The sequence below is a fragment of the Pipra filicauda genome, unplaced genomic scaffold (assembly GCF_003945595.2).
Source record: "Pipra filicauda isolate LSUMZ 115617 unplaced genomic scaffold, ASM394559v2 scaffold472_size498715_pilon, whole genome shotgun sequence".
NCBI lineage: Eukaryota > Metazoa > Chordata > Aves > Passeriformes > Pipridae > Pipra > Pipra filicauda.
In genome coordinates this window covers 239,542-259,545 of record NW_024104612.1, presented here as the reverse complement: position 1 = coordinate 259,545, position 20,004 = coordinate 239,542, and the positions used below count along the sequence as shown (strand labels likewise).

At 55.1% G+C, this 20,004-nt stretch overlaps 1 protein-coding gene across 1 annotated transcript; it reads right to left on the bottom strand.

The window, feature by feature from the left end:
- Nucleotides 1–7,227: 7,227 nt before the first annotated feature.
- On the bottom strand, nucleotides 7,228–18,698 carry LOC113996762. Its single transcript, XM_027738004.2, has 4 exons — nucleotides 18,586–18,698; nucleotides 9,657–10,682; nucleotides 9,345–9,523; nucleotides 7,228–7,999 (listed from the first exon to the last, which is right to left on the bottom strand). Exons 2-4 carry the CDS (start codon nucleotides 10,039–10,041, stop codon nucleotides 7,622–7,624), a joined length of 942 nt encoding a protein of 313 aa, XP_027593805.2. The 5' UTR covers nucleotides 10,042–10,682; nucleotides 18,586–18,698; the 3' UTR covers nucleotides 7,228–7,621.
- Between the last annotated feature and the right edge of the window lie 1,306 nt (nucleotides 18,699–20,004).

The following is a 20,004-nucleotide window of genomic DNA, read 5'->3' as shown; positions in this document are numbered from 1 at the left end:
GAGCTCGCAGAGGAGAGAGCAGAGCCCTTCTGCAAGGTGCCACAGTGATGCTCCCCCAGGATGAACACTGAGCCTCTGCTTTGGCCCCCAAATCTCCTCGGCTTTTCTGGGCTGAGTCCTGTGAGAGTCCTACCCTTGGCACAGGTGGGTGGGAGGTGAGAACCCCTCGTCTGGGCTGGGACGCTGGGCCAGTTAAACATCCCTGCTGCTGGGCTGGCAGAAAGGTGCACAAAGGAGCATCCTTTCTGTGAAACGGGTGCCAGAGAGAGCCTGTGGGAAGCACAGCACCAATGAGTGCAGTGCTTAGGAAAGAAAACAACTCCCATCAGAGTTCAGTTCACGGCCGGGGAAGGAAGAAGGTTGAAGTGGATAAATAGTAAGGATTTCCTCAGGATTTCATCTAGAGTGGATACAGGTGAGCAGCACAAAGATGCTGAAAATAGCATCTCCAGGCGGACAATAAACAGCTCAGCCTCAAGAGGTGCCAGGACAGAGCTCTTGGAGCAGGAGGGGTGGGTTCAGCAGGAAGGACAGGTAAGGGCCACGCTCTCACCTGAGGCGGCAGATCCTGCTGGAGGGACAGTATCCCCCAGTACCTGGCTGATCAGTTTGGGAGCACCACCTGTGTTCCATGGGACAGGATCAGTCCCACGTTTTCTTTGGTTGCATTCTCTCATCCCAGTGCCAGTGCCAGGCAGAGCCAGCCCATGCTGGGAGCTGTCCCTATGGGCAGGATGCTGTGGGGCTCATCTGCCAGCCCCTCACAGAAGGGGAAGGGGACAGGGGAGGCTCATCTGACTCTGTCCCTTCGGGCTGCCAGGGCCCTGACAGCTGATCCTAGGGGTGGGAGCATCTCCTGGTGGGTGCTGTAAAACCCCACCTGGGACCTCACATCTCAGCCCCCTCATGACTGCACCACTCTGCCCCAGCTGTAAGTGCCCGGGCTTTTTCAGCCCGCAAGGGACAGGTCAGCAGCCCCCAAAACGCTTCGTTGTTGGCAGGGAGGGGGTCTCGGGGTGCGGGAGGGCAGCACGCGTTGGACTCACTTTGCAGAGCAGCCGCAGTGGCAGCGCTCGCTGGCTGAGAGACGTTGCGCAGTGAAGAGTAGCACAGAACGGAATTGTCCTGGAACTGTAGGGAGCTCAGGGACGGCTCTGTCGTGACAGCGGGGTCAGTCTGGGGAGCGCTGCTCCCCTCGCAGGCTCCGGCCGGCCGAGGGACGCGGTGCCCTCACAGACACGGGCTGGAAGGGGCTGCGGGTGTGTGGGCACAGCCCGGGCTCGCCGGGAGCGCACGGACACCGCCGTGGCTGCGCGGTTTGGTGCAGCCCCGCTCTGCAAGGCTGGGTCCGGCAACGGCGGCCGAGGCAGCCACGGGGATGTATCGTGTGTGCACTGCCTGTGCAGCCGAGTGGACTTATTGCTTGTACAAACTGTCTGGATCAAAACCAATAAACACTGAGCTCTGTGCCTGCGTTTGTCACTGAGCCGAGTGTCCTCACACCCTGTCCTGGACCATGTGCCCAGCAGCTCACAGGATCACAGAACCTGCCGTTGGACGGGACCCACAAGGATCATCGAGTCCAACCCTCAGCCTGCACAGGACCATCCCCAGGAGTCACACCCTGTGCCCCAGAGGATCATCCAAACCCTCCTGGAGCTCTGGCAGCCTTGGGGCTGTGCCCACTGCCCTGGGGAGCCTGGTCAGTGCCCAAACACCCTCGGGGGGAAGAACCTTTTCCTGACATCCAACGTAACCCTGCCCTGACACAGGTCCAGGCCATTCCCTGGCTCCTGTCCCTGGTCCCCCCAGAGCAGAGCTCAGGGCCTGCCCCTCCTCTGTCCCTCCCCAGGAAGTTGGAACTGCAGTGAAGTCTCCCCTCATTCTCCTCCAGATGAACACACCAAGTGCCCTCACCTGCTCCTCACACAGCTTCCCCTCAGGGCCCTTCCTCATCTTCATTGCCCTCCTCTGGACACACCGGCAGGATAGGTCACCCATGGTCACAGCTGAGGTGGTTCTGCCCCAGCTGGTCCTGCATGGGTCCCCTCAGTGCCCCCAGTGACCCCCAGCCTTGGAGCTCCATCAGGTGCTCCTGCTTGTCCCCCGTGCAGTCGGATCGTCCATCTCTGACCTTCCCACAATAAGACCTTCTGACCCAGATATGGGCTGGCCACAGTCCAGCACCTGAACAAAGCAGCTTTTCTGCTAAGGGGGTATTTCTGCCATGAGAAAACTCCACCCCTATACAGCATTTTCCTGGGGTTTCCTGCCTTTAATAGCCTGACCAGCAGAGCTGGTTCAGGACACAGGTAGGATGCACATTCCAGCAGTGAGATGTGTTGCCCTAGTGAAGGTTTGGCAGGGCTGTACAGGCTGTACAAGCTTGACTCTCTGAGCTCTGCCCTGGTGCTCACTGGAGGTTGGAGAGCACAGCCATGATTGTGCCCAGCCCACCCAGCAGACATGGACCCCCAACGCAGTGAGACCTGCAGCTTTCCTCCTGGTGCCTCCATGGCCCAGAGCTGCCTGGCACCACAGGCACACCTCCCAGCCACACAGGACACAAAGGGAATCACGGCGTCACCACGTGCCTGAACACAGTGGTCATGGACAGGAGGTCGTGCCCATCACCCCTGAACTTCTTCCCTCTGGGGGCCCAGATCTCCCCCACCAGTCCCTGCTCGTTCCATGAGCAGCAGCCCCTCAGGCTCCAAAGAGACTCCTTTCACCTCGTGGCAGGATGTTTGGTCTGTCTCCAAATCCCACCTGGCTATGCTTCCCCACAGGCTGCTGAGCCATGATGTGCGTGGAAAAGGCACAGATGGGAGGAAGGAGCTTCCTGGGGCTCCGGAAGCTCACACCAGGATGTGAGTCTGTGAGCAGAGGGTGAAGTGAGTGGGAGCCCCCAGGGACCTGAGCAGGTCTGGGACCCATTACAAGCATGACAGGGAGTTACTGCACCACATGGATCCAGCAAGGGATGAGTAAGGAGTAAGGGTGTTTCCTTTCCTTCACCCTTTGTAATTCCAGAGCCTCATGATTGCAAAATCACAATGACCCCAAAATGTGATAGTTCAACTGAATAAACAATCTCAGAAGGATTATTGGCTTCACTGCTCTGTCATGGAGAAGTCCCACAGAGCACTCAGAGCCGGCACTCAGCTCCGTGTGCTCCAGGAGTTCATTTTGCTCAAGTCTGGGTGGGAACTGCCCCAGCACCATTCTGCAGTCACACACACTGCCTGGGGCTGCACTGGGGGCACTGGGAAAGCCTATCCTGCTCCTCCCTCCCTGGGGGCAGATGCCCTTGTACTGTTTTATACTCCAAGGAGCACTGTAGGGGCTGTGTCTTGTGACACAGCCTCTCCTCCAGGAATAGCTGTGGATCCCATGAAGACACTGAGGCTGTGGGGGCACAGGTCCCCTCAGCCCAGCTGGCAAAACCTGGGGAAAACGTGACCCCTCTGGCAGAGCTCCCCCCTTGCTCTGGTTTCCAGTGAGAAGGAAGAGAAAGACAGCAGGCTGCTGAGTCACGAGCAGGAGTCAGATCCAGGATAGCTGCAGGAGCAGCTGCAGAGTCAAATGGGTGTTTGGCACCAGCCCCGAGTGAGATCTGCGGGACCTCCTCCTGCCACAGTCCTTATGTCCAGCGGAGCGAGGCAGGAGCCACACACATCTTCCCATGTGGAGATCCAGGGAAAGGGGCTGGGCAGCCCCATAAGCAGATCTGGGGGAGCAGGACCTGGGAGTTGATGAGGAGGGGGAAGAAGAGAAAGGCCAGGGCTGCCTCCTCCCCATCTTCCAGGGAATGAGATCCCAGCGCAACCTGAGGGGGCTTAAAGACCCCCTCTCCCAGACTCCCATGCTGGGAGATGTGCAGAGGTGCTTGCTCCTCCCTCTGCACCCAGACGGGCTGGGCATGGATCCTGCACAGCAGAAACAGCACAGTAGCTCATGGAGACTGCAGGGATCTGTCCATGGGAAAGCTCTGGGCAGGCTGGGAACGGCCAGGGCATCACCATGCAAGGACCACCCTCCAGCTACTGGTTCAGTCTCTGAGGCTGGTGCAAGGACAGACACAGTGTCCTACGGCACAGCTGTGCTAGTCCTGGCTGGGGAGTCCAGGAGGGTGAGGGAATGGATATGAAACCATTGAACATCCCTTTGTCCACCCATCCGTAGAATCACAGGATAGTTTGGGTTGGAAGAGACCTTAACACTTATTCCACTCTCTTGCCATGGGCAGGGACACCTTCCACTATCCCAGGCTGCTCCAAGCCCCGTCCAACCTGGCCTTGGACACTTTCAGGGATGAGGCAGCCACAGCTTCTCTGGGCAACCTGTGCCAGGGCCTCACCACCCTCACAGCCAACAATTTCTTCCCAATACCTAATGCCAGTCTCCCCCTTTTCAGTTTAAAGCCATTCCCCCTTGTCCTGTCACTCCAGGCCCTTGTCCAAAGTCCCTCTCCAGCTCTTTTGGAACCCCTTTAGGCCCTGGAAGGAGCTCTCAGGTCTCCCGGGAGCCTTCTCTTCTCCAAGTGAACACCCCCAGCTGTCCCAGCCTGGCTCCAGAGCAGAGGGGCTCCAGCCCTCAGAGCATCTCCATGGCCTCCTCTGGACTCGCTCCAGCAGTTCCATGTCCTTCCTGTGCAGGGACCCCCGAGCTGGAGGCAGCTCTGCAGGTGAGGATTCATCAGAGTGGAGCAGAGGGGCAGAATCCTCTCCCTTGTCCTGCCAGCCATGGGGACGTAGCCAGGATACAGTGGGCTTTCTGGGATGCGAGTGCATCCGTCCATCCGTCTGTCCATCCATCCATCTACCCCAGCTCGGGAGAAGAGCTGGGAGAAGCCGCTGCGGGATCTTCTGGGACAGGCGAACGAGTGAATTCACCCTGGAGATGGAGCCCGTGAACGGTTCCCCCTCCTTCTCCTGCTCCTTCTCCCTCTCCTCCCCCCGCCCCGCCCTCCCCGGACCGGCCCCGGGCGGCGAGCGGTGAGTGCGCGGGGCGAGCGGGGCCCCCGAGGGACGGGGCTTCTCCCGTCCCCATCCCCATCCCCATGCCCATGCCCATCCCTTCTCACCCCCCTCCGGCCGCTGCCCCTTCCCCTCGGGAGTCCCGCCCCTGCCCTCCCAGCCTGCCGGGCTCCTGCCCGGCTTTGGGGGGATTTGTCAATTCTTTTTCCCGCTGTTTCTCCCATTCCTGGTGGGTTTCCTTCCGTCTCACGCCGGCCCCTGGACAGAGGCACAACCTGAGTGTTCCTCCTCTTTCCTCCCGCCTTTAACTGAAATAGGGAGAGATGGTGGAAATTGGGCACCTCGTGGGGGTGGCTTTGGGGAGAGAAGCGTTCCTTGTCCTTTGCAGGCCGGGCAGGAGTGAGAGCCTGCTGGCTCTATGTTGAGAGCAATTTTGGGCATGAACTGTGCCTGAAAGGGAATGGGGACCTTTTTGATAGTGACCATCGATGAGAAGGGAGAGCAGCACTGGGCCAGGTCCGTGTGGGGAGGCAGGAGGCGTGGGGGGCTTGTCTGTCCTCTGTGACCCAAGAACAGCACACGAAGGGCTGTGGGGCAGGGCAGATGGGGTGGCGTTTTGAGGCAGGGTGGCTCAGGGGCACCTCTCCATCAGGGCCTGTTCTTTCATGGAATCACTGTCAGCGTCATTCTCTGGAGTTACAGCTGCCTCCTAATGTTTGTGAGGAGGCACTTGTGCCCTGGTATCAGCCCAGGTGGCCATGACAATGGGACCACAGGCTCACTCACCAGCCTGGGTGTTTACAGCCATAGCTGAAGGATGTGATGCACTGCAGCTGGCACTCAACTAGAAAAGATCACAGATGTCCCCCCCTTGGGGCTGCTGTGATCAGCAGCCCTGATTTTAAGCAGCTGGAGGGTTGGGTGCATTCTTGATCTGTCCACCTCACATGGATGTGGCCCCACAGCACAAGAAGGCAGCAGGTTCCTGGTGTCTGTGCTGGTACTGTTGCATGGGCTGGAAACCTTCCCATGTCTGACCTCAACTGGCCAAGGGCTGCAGGGAGGTCATCCAAACTCAGAAGGTTTGGGGAAACAGCTGTTCTGCTCCTGTTTTTCTCCGAAACATTGACAGAGATCTTAGTAAACGCTGTGCCTGCTGAGGGCTGCCCATCCAGCCTCTCCTTTTCCAGTGCAAAGCTGAGGTGCAGATTAGCTGCCTTGTGCAAAAGAGCAGAGCAACTGACCTTGTGTTTTTCTCCATCTGTTGTTTTTCAGACGTCCCCAAAATTACACCAACATCGAAATGAATGAGTGCGGGGAGATCGCAGCAGACTTCTAATGCTCCTGGGCACAGCTGGCTCTGACAGCCCTGGGGCCAGGGATGTGTCTCAGGGGGGCAGAAGGGCTGTTCAGCTCCCCCACCCAGTGGGGCTGCTGCACAGACCTGCAAAATGCCCAGGTGTACACATACACCTACATTGGTGTGTGTGTGCATAGAAATACCCGAATTGTTTCTTACCCTTCTTAATTTTAACCTCAGACTCCAGGAGACCAAAGAAACAGGCTGGGGACTTCTAGGCACAGGTTGTGCTAAGTGTGGTGCCTGGACACGGAAGGCTGCTTGGCTGATGTGGAGGAAGGACATGCCCTGTCTCCTCTCAGGATTCACTGCTGGGTGATGAGCCAAGGCCACCCCCATCAGACCTTTCCATGACAGGCAAAGCCAGATCTGGTCTCTCTGGACTTAACTGCTGCAGCTAGGGTACATCAGCCTCCCTGAGCCTTTCTGGTCCAGGCAAGGAGTTCTCAGCATCGTGCTCTGCTCTGCTTGAGCAGCTCTGCAGCACCAGCAGCCTGCTCCAGGGACAGCCCTTGCTGCTGTGGATCACAGTCCTGCCTAGAAAAAGGAGTTGGAGGAGAGATGAACACCCAGTTCATCAGCTCCTGCCCAGGTGTAGTCCTACCAGACAATGGGCAGCAGCAGTGCCAGACTCTGGATCTGCTGAGAATGTGGGGTGAGAAGGGTGGAACCTGCTCAGTAAAAGATTGTTTCCTCCACATCCCTAATGGTGCAGCAGCTGATGCCAGGTTCCAGTAACACCCTTCATGTGTGGAGTGCTGGTCTCACCTCGTGGGTTTGAGCACCCTGTGCAGTTCCACTCATGGTGCTAGTGACCCAGACAGACCCAGCCTACTCACTGCTGGAGCGAGGGAAAATGCAGACAGAGATCCCACCACTGGATCTGAATCATGGTGTAAATAGGTTTTTACTGAACAACGTTCTGCAGAGGGAGGACAGGAGGTGTTCCTGTGATTGACCATCACAGCACTCATGATTGACCCTCATGAGCAGGAAGCCTCATGTTTCCTTTGAGTCCCACCTCCCTGCTGTGTCCCTCTTAGGGGGCCGCCAGCCAGCTCCAGCACCAGCCAGGATGAGCAGCACAGGAGTGAAGCCTCAGCCTTCCACTGCCCAGCCCCTCGTGCCAGGCAGCCCCTTCCAGTCAGCAGGGCTGAGAACACGAGGCACCAGGGACCTTCTCTGCTGGGTGCTGCACGTAATCCTCGGGCAGCCTCTGAGAGGTGGTTCTTCCTCCTGGCTCCATCAGCACAGCACTGGAGCGCACCGGCACTGCGGGAGCTCACATCAGCTCCATCTTGAACTGGCTGAAGTTGGGCAGGGTGGGCGAGGGCTCGGCCATGCTGCTGAAGGGGCCGCGGGGCTGGTTGGCTGGCACGGCCCCGTGGCTCACGGTGGAGCTGAGCTGCTGCAGCGTCATCAGCACCTCCTGCTGCAGCCGCTGCTGGTGCTCCTGCTGGCGCTCCAGGCGGCACTGCTGCTCCAGCACCACGTGCAGGGCCTGGCTCAGCCTCTGCACCTCCATCTGCACAGTGTCCAGCTTCTCAGCAATGGCTTGGGAACTGGGAGCAGAGGGGGGCACTGGCACACCCCAAGCAAGTTGGTGATTTTCTGGACCCAAGGCGTTCGGCAGGGCAGTCTGAGTGCTGGCATCTTTGACCTGGAGTTGGGAAGGTGAAACACTATCAGCTGCCCCTTTGATGGCATTTAACAAGAGAAAGATTTATTCTGCACTAGCTACAAGGCTCAGAGAAAAGCTCTCAGGGAAAGCCATCATGTTGTTGTAGACCTCTAGACCTTAGCATGAGCTGCACTTCATCCCCACCCCGCTCCGGAGTCCCTGGTGCCAAGTGTCCTGTCAGCATGTGTTGAGCCAGGATGCTGCCAGACAGCAGTGCGGCTGCCCACACTACAGCCAGGCTTGTGTTTGCTCTCTGCAGGCACAGGAACAGCATTTCGTGGCCTTTGCTTTCTAACCCTTCCATTTCTTGTACTGCACCCTGAGGCAAAGGGCTGTTCTGCTCCCCGTGAGGGATCACATGCTGGTTTTGAATGCCAGGGTAGCCTCTCAAGCAGCTGGCAAGGGCTCTTGGCAAACATCTGAGTGGGCTGGAGAAGGCTTTTGCTCTCTCTGAGCAGAGACAGGGTCATGGATGAAGGCCCAGCCTGACTCACGGCTGTTTTGTTCCCAGCATGTCATGGCCAGAAAGGCAAGTGCCAGCATCCTACCACCCTCCATGTGGCAACAGCACTGCCCATCAGTGAAGCCTCTGGAAGTTAGAGATGCTCCGGAGGGGCAAGAGCATTGGGGCAGCCACACAGCCACACTGGCACCTGCCTGGGGCTGGTGTGGGGACTGCTGTGTCATGGAGGTTTGTCCCATGGTCACCACTGCTGCCAGCAGAGCTGGGCATGGCCATGGGGCTGGCCAGGTGGCTGTGTGCCCACCATGGTGGCAGGATGGCCACAAGGACAAGGACCTGCTGAGACAACATATGTGTGGCCACATCCTGGGGGTCTTGTAGCGAGGCAAGGCAAGGGGGTACATGTTAGGGATTATGGCAAATGGAAGGTGGCCATCCTGACTGTGTCACTCTGTCCTGGAGTGTCCACAGCCCTTCATCTCCTGGTGTGGCACCAAGCCACTCAGCTGCTGGTGTTCTTGGGTGGCTGGGAGAATCTCCTGAGCTGGTACTGACACTAGGCCTTAAAGAGAGGTCTGTGAGCTGCAGGTTGGAGGCCAAGGCTGGCAGCGACTGGCATCTCCATGGCCAGCATCCGCCAAGGGCAGCAGTGAGTGCTGGCTGCAGGTGGGTGGGCAGCAAGCCCACAGCCTCAGCCCCCCCAGAGGGGCTACCCAGATACGCTCACCAAGTGCCACAGTCAAGCATTGCTAGGGAAAGCAGCCTACAGAGGCTGGGGGGCATTTTTGGGAGCTGCCCAGATGGCAGCTCCACACCGGCTCCTGGATGGAGCAGATGGGCTCCCCCATCCTGCCATCCTACCTTTTTCTGCCAGAGAACAGCCCTGTCTACAGTTGTCTTCTTCACCACCAGGGCTGGGTTCCTGGTGTGAGGTGTGACCAGCCGCCCTCGGCTGGGCAGTGGCTGATGGGGGGTGGCCAAGCCCCTCAGAGCGGGGCAGCTCCCCGGAGCCAAGAGGGTGCCTGTGGAGCTGTCGTCACCTGCAAGGGATAGAGAGAGAAATGCCTCAAAAGGAGGCTCTTGGGGGCTCCCCAGTGGGGAATGGGGCCCTTTCCCCAGCCCAGCACTTACAGGGGGTGGCCATGGTGCCCCCATTAGGGAGCCAGGCCTTACCATTCCCAGGGGCCGGCCCCACGGGCAGGGTGTCCCCGAGCTGCCCATCGTCCTTGCAGAGGGAGGCCACACTAACCATCTGGATGCTCTCCTTGGTGTCCTGGCTGCCTGTGGGATCCCCCAGGGGCACTGCAGGGGGCCGGGTGCCCAGCAGCCTGGGGGGCTCAGCCTCGTGCCCCTGCAATGGAGGCCAGGGCTGGTCCCTGTCCCAGCCAGGTGCTGCCAGCCCCAGCTCCACGCTCTTCCTCTTGAGGAAGAGGTACACGGCCTGCGGCGTCACCCGGATGTCGTCCAGCTCCAGCACCTTCTTGATCTTGCGGAAGCTCAGCCCAGCCCGGCGCAGCTCCACGATCCTCCTCTTGGCATGGTCGTCCAGCCTGCCCATGGCTGCAGGGCCCCTCCTGCTCCCGGCTCCTACATCCCTGGGGCACGCCTGTGCTGGGGACTCCGGCAGCCCCCCAGGCAGCTCCAAGCCCTGGGGGACGGTGCTCAGGCTCAGCTACTGCCCTGCTGCCAGGCTGCTGGCTCTGGCCTGTGGTGCATGTGGTGCCATTTCCAGCTTCCAGCAGTGACACGGTTCCCAGATGGAAAGGAGGTGGCTCTTCCCACCAGGATGAATATGGACAGCCTCAAACCCGTCCCTCGCTCACACAGAGCCCCCTTAGAGTGAGGGGTCCAGCTTGGTCCCCCAGCCTGCCAAGGGCACAGAGGATGGTGATGGGCTTGGCCCTGCCCAGCGTCCCAAACTGGACATCAATCTCACCCTGCCAGCAGCACAGCAAGGAATCAGAAGCGGTCAGGATGCCAAGCTGCAGCTCAGTGTCCCGGGAAGCTTGGTGTGAGTTCTGGCAAGTGGCTGCTCATCACACAAGGCTGGCAGGTCCCCGGCAGAGCCTCACGTCTCCTTGGCAGCCTGGAAGGTCACAGCAAGCAGAACTGGAGATGCCCACGTAGAAACTCCTGCATGGGAACTGCTGATGCTGCAGAGCCTGCTCTTGGGTCTGGAGAGAGCACTGTCCTGTACCTCTGGAGAAGCAAAATCAAAGAAGGCACAACTGTAAATGTAATGGCTGCAGTTCCTGTGCTTCCCCCTTCACACCTATGTATGTGTAAACATGCACATGCCTATACACCTATGGTGGAGGGTTTTTTCCATTTCCTACCAAATTCCTTAATCTCCAGGCATTTCTTGGACCCTCAATGCTGCAGCTGCTGCCTAAAGGACATACTTTTTGGGTTTCACTTCACTGAGATAAATATCCTTCAAGAATTCCCATAAGGCAGCAAAACAATTTCTGGATTAGCAATAGAGGCTGCATCAAGTGGCTGCCAAGCAGATGTGATACAGGAGCCTTTTCCAAACCCCGCTTCCCTAGACACATGTGGATCTTAAAAAGGACAACAATATGTTGTCTTGGCCAAGGAGGCACAGAGACATCAGCCTCAGGAAAATGGAGTCACTTAATTTAACAGAGGAGTTGTGTCCCTCTGCATTTTACTTCTTCTATGGCAAAAGAGAGAGACATTAACTCCAGAGATCCAGCTCTGTTTGCATCTAAAGGCCATGCCATGCCCTGCTGTGTGCATTAGGGACCTTGCAGACAAGAGCTGGGGGAGTGGATATAGGAAAACAGACGTCCCTGGACGCAGACACAGCAATTGCAGAGCAAGAGGAAAAGCTTAGAAATTCTCAACCTTCCCCATGCCAAGGGAAGATGCTACAAGGAGACCATCCCCTTGAGGCTGCTGGTATGAGGAGCTCGGGCCCTGGCAAGATAGTCTGCCCTCCTCCCAGAGTGTTTCCAGACATGGCCAGAGGACACTGGAGTGTCTGAGCAGCTGGGGACAGACACATACCATTTGTATCAATGCCAGAAGAGCCGGCACCCATGGCTGCAGCCCTCATCCAGCTCCACAGGGAAGGGGATGATGAGAGTGTCTTGGAGATGTGCAAACGCAGCATCTCCTCCAGCTCCCTCTCCACTGAAGATGTCATGCACCGTGTACCACCCCCCCACCATCCCAACACCCTCCTTCTTCACATGCTTACCCCCTCCAGACCTTCCCAGCCCTCCACAGAGCTCCCACGGCCCTGCTCTGCCTTCCTGGGCGTGGGGACAGCTCACAGGAGGCACAGACCACCCGCTAACCCCACATAAGCTCAGCATTCCCAATGCAGGGTGTTCCCCCACAGCCCCCCATTGGCTGGAGGGGCAGCAGCATGAGGTCTTTGGCCAGGACGGCTGCAGGCAGCAGCTCCATGGAGATCACCAATGCTCAAGGCTTCACCAGGCTCCTTATGCTTCAACAACAGCACTTGCCTCCGCAGCAAGGCTTTTAAAAAATATATATTTACTGATCAGAGGTAGACCAAGATCTGGAAAGCCATTTCAGAAAAGACACTGAGAAGCTGTGGGTCAGAGTTCAGCTGGCGAGCAGGAGATGCAGGAGGTGAGTGCAGGCAGGAGTGCACGTCGAAATCCAGCTCCGGCCCTACTTACACCTTGAGGGTGGACAAAGTGCACAGCAGCTACTCTCTGCCCCTGTCAGGGGAAAAGGGCTGCCAGTGAAAGCAACAGATAATACAGTATTCCAGCAATTTCCTCCAAGACCACAGAATCAATTAGTTTGGATTATTGTGTCCAACCTTTGACTGATCATCACCTTGTCAACTAGGCCATGGCACTAAGCTTTTTTTTCCCATCCTAAATGTGCTCCCTATTTCCACAGCTGAGTCCATCACCTTCTCTTCTTTCTCCCTCTCCAGAGGGGATTTTTCCCATGGAGCTGCAGCTTCCGCCGTGCACACAGCTTATCAAGTTACACATTCACAGAGATGAGACCTTTACACTCACCTAGCCTTCGAGGTGTTTGTTACTCTCCAATAATTTTTGCACAAGGAAAACCAAAAATCAACCCAGTGAGAGGGAAGGATTCAGAGATTTTCCTAGACCTGTGATTTTGCATAGGAATGGAGTTCCCTTCACTTTCCAGGGGCAGGCTGGGGGTGACATTGTTCCTCTGAAGGTTTCTTATGCCACTTGGAGAAGTTAATTCCAGAGGTGGTTTTGCAGAACAGGGAAAAAGAGCATCCGTGGAAGAAAATTTACAGCACTGCAATTGTGTGAGCTCACTCTCTGCCTTGATCCCCTTCCATTTCTGTGGATATCAGGAACACAAAAAGGTTTCATCTCCTCCGTAAAGTCCCTGTAACAGCTTGTTCTGGGCTGACTCAGCCTTTGCTACTTCTAAAACAGAGCAGCACCACTAAGTCAGCTTGGCTTGGCATGTCCACACAAAGTGCTCTGAGCTGAGTGTGGACACTGTAAGTCCCCTGTTCTGAAATCCCTCTTGCCTCCACCTCCCCAGCTGTCACACTGTGTGCCACTGGCCACAGCTGCAAGTCCTTTGGCAATCCCAGATTCTACATCTTTCCCCTGCAAGCCACGATGGCTCCAGTGTGATTCCTCATGGTCTGCAAGTGTCCTCTCCCACCCACACCCCTGTTTTGCAGTGGGATGGGTAATCCCAGGGGGAAGACACAGTGACTGGAAGACTCAGCTTACAGCTCCAGCTGGGGAGGGCTGTCCCACAGCACCATGGGCTCCAAGTTTTGCCCTTTGGTGGGTTGGATTCTGAGACCTTACCCAGCCAGCTGGACATACACCTTTGTGTGAGCAGCTGCATGCTTTGTTATACCACCAGGCCTGCAACAGGAATTTTGCTCCAGTCGGCCAATTTAGGTGTCTGTCCAAATTTCAGATCAGCCACTCTTTCTTCAGCTGCTGCTGAATGCTTGCAATGTCTGAAGTTTTTAAGTACTTAGTTGTAGCTGGGAAAGCTGCTTTACCCAGGTATTGCTGCTGGTAGTCTTTCTATTCCATAACTCTGCAAGCAGCTATATCCACCAAAGCACAGCCCAGAGCCTGGAGCAGCCTTCTCCTCACCAGGATTACTTCCTTAGCTCCTACACTCTCTGGAGCAGAAAATACTGCAAAATGGAATAGCCTCAAGAGAGAAGAACGAAGGCAGCACTCCCACACATCCCCAAGTTCCTTTCAGAGCAGAGTGGATTTAAGGCTTAACCCTAACTCTAACCCTAAGAAAGAGGAAGAAGAGCATGAATCCAAGTTTCCTACAACCCAGGTGATGTTACCTAACTACATGCCTTAGGGCAAACAGGCTTTTCCTCTGCACCACTTGTTTCTATGCCAGCACAAGCCCCTGCTCCAGGAGGTGATCCTGAGAGAGAGAGGAACTCCCCAGTGTCCATCCTGCAAGTCCCTCAGGGCAAAGCTCCCCCATCTGCTTGCACACACAGACACACACCCCCAGCCATTGCTGCCTGTTTCTCCCACAGTCCTGCAGCCTTGATTACCTGGGTTTGAATGCCAAATTCCCCAAGAGTGAAACATTAGTTGTGTGACCACAGAGCTCGCTCGTGTCTGGGCAGATTGGCTTCTCCCTTCGGTCTTACAGCTTGGACATGGGCAGTGTTTACCCTGCAGAGGTACAAGCTGCTTCTGAAATTCATGCTGGGTTGAAGCAAGGAAGAGTTAAGCTTTCAACAGCCATGCCACAGGTTACCCTGGGTTTGTGTTTTCTCAGTGGCTATTTCAACCATCTGAGTTAGCTGCACAACAGCCTGGCCCCCGAGATGGAACAGCCTTGGAGAGATGTAGGCACTTACATAGAGACGGGCTGAACCAGAGCAACAGGCTCCCACCCACCATTTCAGGAGCAGCACAGCCACAGGGTAGCGGGTACAGAGGTGGAGCAACAGGTCTCACTGGAGAGACAAACTGCTGATGCTGAGAACTGCTCTGACTGAAGGAGACGGAGGAGTGGGAGGAGGAAAAGCTGTGACCCACAGGGAACATGAAGATGCAGAGCAAGAAGATGCAAATCATCCTGTCTGGTCTCAACAACTGAAAACAGACACTTTATGTTGTTAACATCCCAAAGGATGTTGGGCTCAAGGGCTTGCTGTGCTGCTCAGAGTGCAAAATACTCCTGCCCTAAGAAGGGCCATGTAGGATCGTGAACAACAAAGTTGGATGTGGATATGTCTCTCCCCTTTCAACTTTAACTTTGTACAGCGCAAGGCCAGTGTACCAGGGCTTGGGAAATTCACTCCTAATGGATTCAGAGTTGGCAAAAGGGGATTGATCCTCATGGACCTTGTAGGGAAACACAAGACAAATCTGTCAGATCTGGGCCTTGTGGCTGGTGGCAGCCCAACAAGGTCCTCTTCCCACCCTTTCCATTGCTTCTGGTTTCCAGATCTCCTTCTCAGATCCCCAGCACATACTGGGAAGCTGGAGCAGCTGCAAGCAACTGGGGAGGGACACTCATCCATCCTCATTGGTTTTATGGCTTTCCCACAGTTTTAAATAGCTACTGCAGAAGCTGGCAAGACAAGTTCTTTTTCACTCTGCAGCAGCTCAGAGGGGAAAAAAATTATTAAAATCATCCTCCAGAAGCACAAGAAGGACAGTGCTGGATAGGATTCAGATATGGATTCAGACAGCAAGAAGTGTATCAAGTAGAGCAAAGGTGCTGTGGAAGGAGCGAGTCTGCCAGGAATGCCCCAATCCTCACCCTGCAGAGAACTGTGCTCTGTACACAGCTGTGGGCAGGACAAACAACTGGTACAGCAATCCTCCACTGGGCTTCCTGCCCTCAGGGCCCTGTTCCAGTGCCTGCCTGGCACAGCTTGGAAAGGACATGGATAGTTCTTGGCTCTTCACATAGGGAACAGTTTCACTGCTGTACAGACAGACTGGAAAGTCTTAGCTCTGTGGAGACAGGTAATGACAAGGGGCTCATGGAATCACAGGATATCCCGAGCTGGAAGGGACTCACAAGGATCTTTGAGTCCAACTCCTGGCCCTGCACAGGACACCCCAAGCAAGGCAATGAGCTGGCAATGTGGTTCAATGGAACCTAGCTTGGAGAGAGGTGAACAGTATTAGGTGTCCAATGCTGGAATATTGCCAAAGCAGGAAGATCTGTGCCAGGGAAAAATGGCCATTTCTCCCAGGCTGCCATTTTAGTCAGTGTCACTGCTTTGTGGGACTTGCCAAGCAGCCATTATCTGACAGCACTGACTGTTACCAGCCACATAAACAGCTGCATCCCACCTTACAAGCCCTAACTTTCTTTGCAAAGTTGGTGAAGGAACAGTTCTGTTACAGGTTTTATTAAATGCTGATGGATCAAGAGGATTTAGACAGTGCTGCTGCCACCTGAGCCGAGCTGGCTCCCCTCTGAAGGGGTAACCTCAGAAGAAGCTTTTCAACCAACTTGTACTTCAGCCATGAGAATGGCAGAGAGAAAGGTCTGGCTGTCTGGCCCAGGGTTTGAAGTGAGCTGTTTAGAGCCCACAGCTTGCTTTGCTCTGTCACCCATGATAACTGCCTCATTCCTTTAGGCTCTGCTTTCAGAGCAGTTGAGGAGCTAGCCCTGCCTGGCTACGCTTTAAATCCTCAAATGCAAAATACAAAAATTCATGGGTTTACTTTAAGGTTTGCAGAACATGCAGACTGAAGAAGGTTGGATCCCCACAAGGTTTCTTTAACTGTTTGGGGGGTTGCAAAACCAATTGTGAGTAGGATGATACACATATTTGCTCTTGCCCCAGACAAAGTCAGTATAAGCCTGGAGCTCACTGGGGAATAGAGTATAAAGATACAGTGGGAGAACAACTAGGAGCATGTTGGGACGTTTAGGGGCACAGGGTAACAAAACTGTATTAGTGTTGTTAGTACTGTTATCTCACGTTTGAGGGGAGGAAAGGAGCAGTTTCAGGAATACAGGAAAATCCCCTCTGATGGTGAAAAGGTCCCAGGCCACACAGCACAGAGCAGAGACTCTGTAAAAAAATCACACTGATTGATAGCTTTGAACAAAAAGGCTTCACATTGGATCAGCTCTCCTGCATTCCAAAACCCACAGGTCTCCCTCAACACCATATTACTTGGTCTGACAAATTCAGCATGGTTGTGATATTGTGCCTGTACCTGGTAAAGGTCAGGTTTGTATTAAGAAATTATTTGGAGCATCCAAGCCTGATATTAAGCACTGTGGAACTACAGCTTGAAGGAACAAGAGGCTTTCACAGAGCACCTGGGAAGGCCTGTGGAGAGGAACAGGCTAGATTTCATATCCAGGCCCAAAATCCATCTATGCCCTCAAACTGAATTTGTCAAGGAGAATTTAAGTATTCAGCCAAGAACAACAAATGCCAAGTATCTCAAGGCCCTGTCTTTACCTGTGCCTCTCTTTAAAGCATTATGCACTTTGAGTCACTGCTCTCCAAAGATGCACCCCTTCCAGCAGAGAGAACTGCACTGGCTAAACCACAAGCACACCTTGAATTTCTAGTGTCTTTCACATGCATGAAGAGGAAACAAAGAAATTACTGCAAAGTGTACCATGACATTTGTTCCTTATGGTGAAAGCAGGATGTTTGACCAAGTTTAACATTGAGCAGGCGTATTCCTACAGCATCAGGGCATATAAGTGTTGCAGGAAAACAGAGAAAAAAGGGCATCTTGGCACAGGTTTTAGGTTAAGAGCACTGAAATACACAAATGTATGCACTGGCACATCCAGGGGCAGACAGTCCTGAAGTCCTAAGCCTGTTCAAGGACTAGCTACCAGTGTGCACTGCAAGAAAAGCCTCAGACCTCGAGAGAGGACAGGCTAGGTGTTCAGAGGCTATGGGTGAAGACTTAATTCACCTTTAAGTATTTCAGCTAAATTTATAAATTCACCTCCTTCTGCAAACTAGAGAGGAACCCTCAAAATCTCCTGTTTTTGCTGTTGCAAACCTATGTAGCTACTCGACGGTGCAATCATTGGAACTCTCTCAATTCTCTGCAACAATAACAAATGCTGTTACTACACATCAGGATGAAAAGTTTCCAAGTCCTCAGAAGACAAATTCCACACCCTGCAATTCCTCTAAGGAAGCCACACAGGCTGTATCCTCTGAAGCACATCTACCCTTACCCTCATACAGGTGCAGAAGGAGTGTCAGACTGAACAGGGAGGGAGACCAAAGATCTTCCGGCACACAGAAAGCACCAGCATCCAGAGGCTGCAGGCTGAGCCAGCGCACTGCAATCCCTACAAATGCTAAGCCATGCCTGGTACAGGGTACTCACACCTCACCGCGATACATGAATGCCACTGTTGCTGTGGGGAGAGTGACCCACAGATCCCCTGGAGCTCGTGGGGCTCAAGGAGAGCCATCTGTAGCCACACCACCACAACCCAACGCCAGTGAATGGGAAGGGCAAATGAAGCACCAGTTGCAAGTCTATGCAACACAGAGGACAGGCACTCAGCCTCAGGTAGGATTTAGAGACATTAATTAGTCCCAACCACATCACAAGCAGAGCAGTTCACCTGAGGAAGTGGCAGTAAATAGCCTGTACTCAGCAGCTTGGAAGTGCAGGAGGGAAGGGACAGAAAAACACAGAGGTAAGAGTCAAAAGCAGCCCTGGTGGAGCTCTGTTCTTTCTTCTCCTGCTTGTCCACGGTGTCTTGCCCGAGCAGCTTTGTGGTTACCTGCTGCCTTAAACCCACCGCCCAGCATCCAAAGGGGTCTGGACTTCCGCTAGGAAACAGCTGGGCAGGTTTCTGAGTTCAAGAAGCAGCTGGAGGACAGCACTTCAGCTCGGGCACACCAGTCCCAGCCCCGACCCTGAACATCAGCGCAGCCCTAGCCTCCGCATCTCTGCTCGCCCCCGGTGCCTCTGCCCCGGCGTGGCCGCGGGCACCGGGGTTCGCCAACACCCCACCCCGTGCTCCCACCCCCTCAAACTACCACTGCCGGAGCTTCTCTCATCCTTCCCCGTGACGCTCCCAGCACCCAAACCAGCTCCGTGCACAGAAGCAGAGGGGCAGAGCACCCACGTACAGGGACTGCCGACGGCTGCCGGAATCCTCCCAGGCGACGGCACCGCCTCGCTGCCGCCGCCGCCTGCTCGGGGCCGCGCCCAGACCGGCTTCGCGGCACCCAACTTTTTGGGAGGCTGCTCTTTGAAAAGCTCCTGCCCTCTTTGTTTGGTTGGGGCAGAGCCAGCAGAGGCTGCTGGGAAGGTCACCCAGGAGGAGACTCTGTACCGGGAGGGAGGAGCCCTCTCTTAACTCTTTCGGGGCAGCCCCGCTGCGGGGCCGTGAGGAGTCACATCCCATCGGCGGCCTCGGGGCACAGAGCTGGCCATGCCACCCCAGAGCACAGCCCAGGCGTGCCGGTCACACCTGTGCCACAGGATGGAAGAGAAGCCCCTCGGGAGGCAGCGATGCTGTCCCTAGAGGTCCCATCCAGGGCTGGAAGCACCAGCTCCATGCTCAGCACTGCTGTGGGCTGCTGGCATGGGGTAGAAGGTCATAGCAGTGCCATTCGCTCTGAAACTGAAGCGGACTCCTGTTCTCACTTCTGCTAGTGCCCCCAAATGAGGTGTTCGAATATCCCTCCTTGTTCAGGCTTGGCCTTATGGCTCAGTCCTGCCAACTGCTGGCAGCCACTGTGAGGGGGATCAGCCCCCTCTCACCTTGCCACCACCGTCCTGGGGCTGGCTCTGCTGCTCACAGCTCTGCAGGAACCTGCTCCAGGGGCATAGGTGGCAGGAAAACTTTTCCACAGCAATATTTTTCTGCTGGTTCAGTGACCTCACTTGACCACCCTTGGAGAGATGAGAGCCGTTATGGGAATAAGGGTGTGCATGGCTTTGGGATCACCCAGCCCTTATGGCTTTGTCACAACTGAGGGAGAAGAAAACGTTAAACACTGGGCCCTAAAGCCCCAAAACAATGAGCACAGACAAGGGAAACAAGTCTGCATCCTTCTGGCCCAAGGAAGCACAGCCTCTTCCCCAGGTTCTTCTCTCTGCAGTAGCACCTGGGGTGCAGGCCAGATTGGGATCCAGCACTAAAAGGCTGTCACTGAACTGTACAACCTGTTGAAAGCCATAGGTCCCGCAGGTAAGGCAAGCTGAGACTTGTGGCTGATCTTTGTGACATCCATATTGCCATTTATTGCATCAAGGCAGTGGTACGTGCCATCTTTCATAAAGCAGTTTTCAGATTAGCAGCTAAAATGTGGTACAGAAGAGGTTTGGTGTATTGTGTCTTGTTCTCCAGCCATGACTGCAGTTTTTCTCTCATGGGCACATTTCTTAAGGCTTCCCTTACTCAGTGGTTACTATAAATATAGACAAAAATGGGCAGCACAAAAATGGACTGAAGACTTTATTAAAGCACCATAGAACCTAAGAATTAAGGCTGCAGTACCTAAAACTTCACATGTAACGAGTTAACTGGGAGAAAGGTGAGA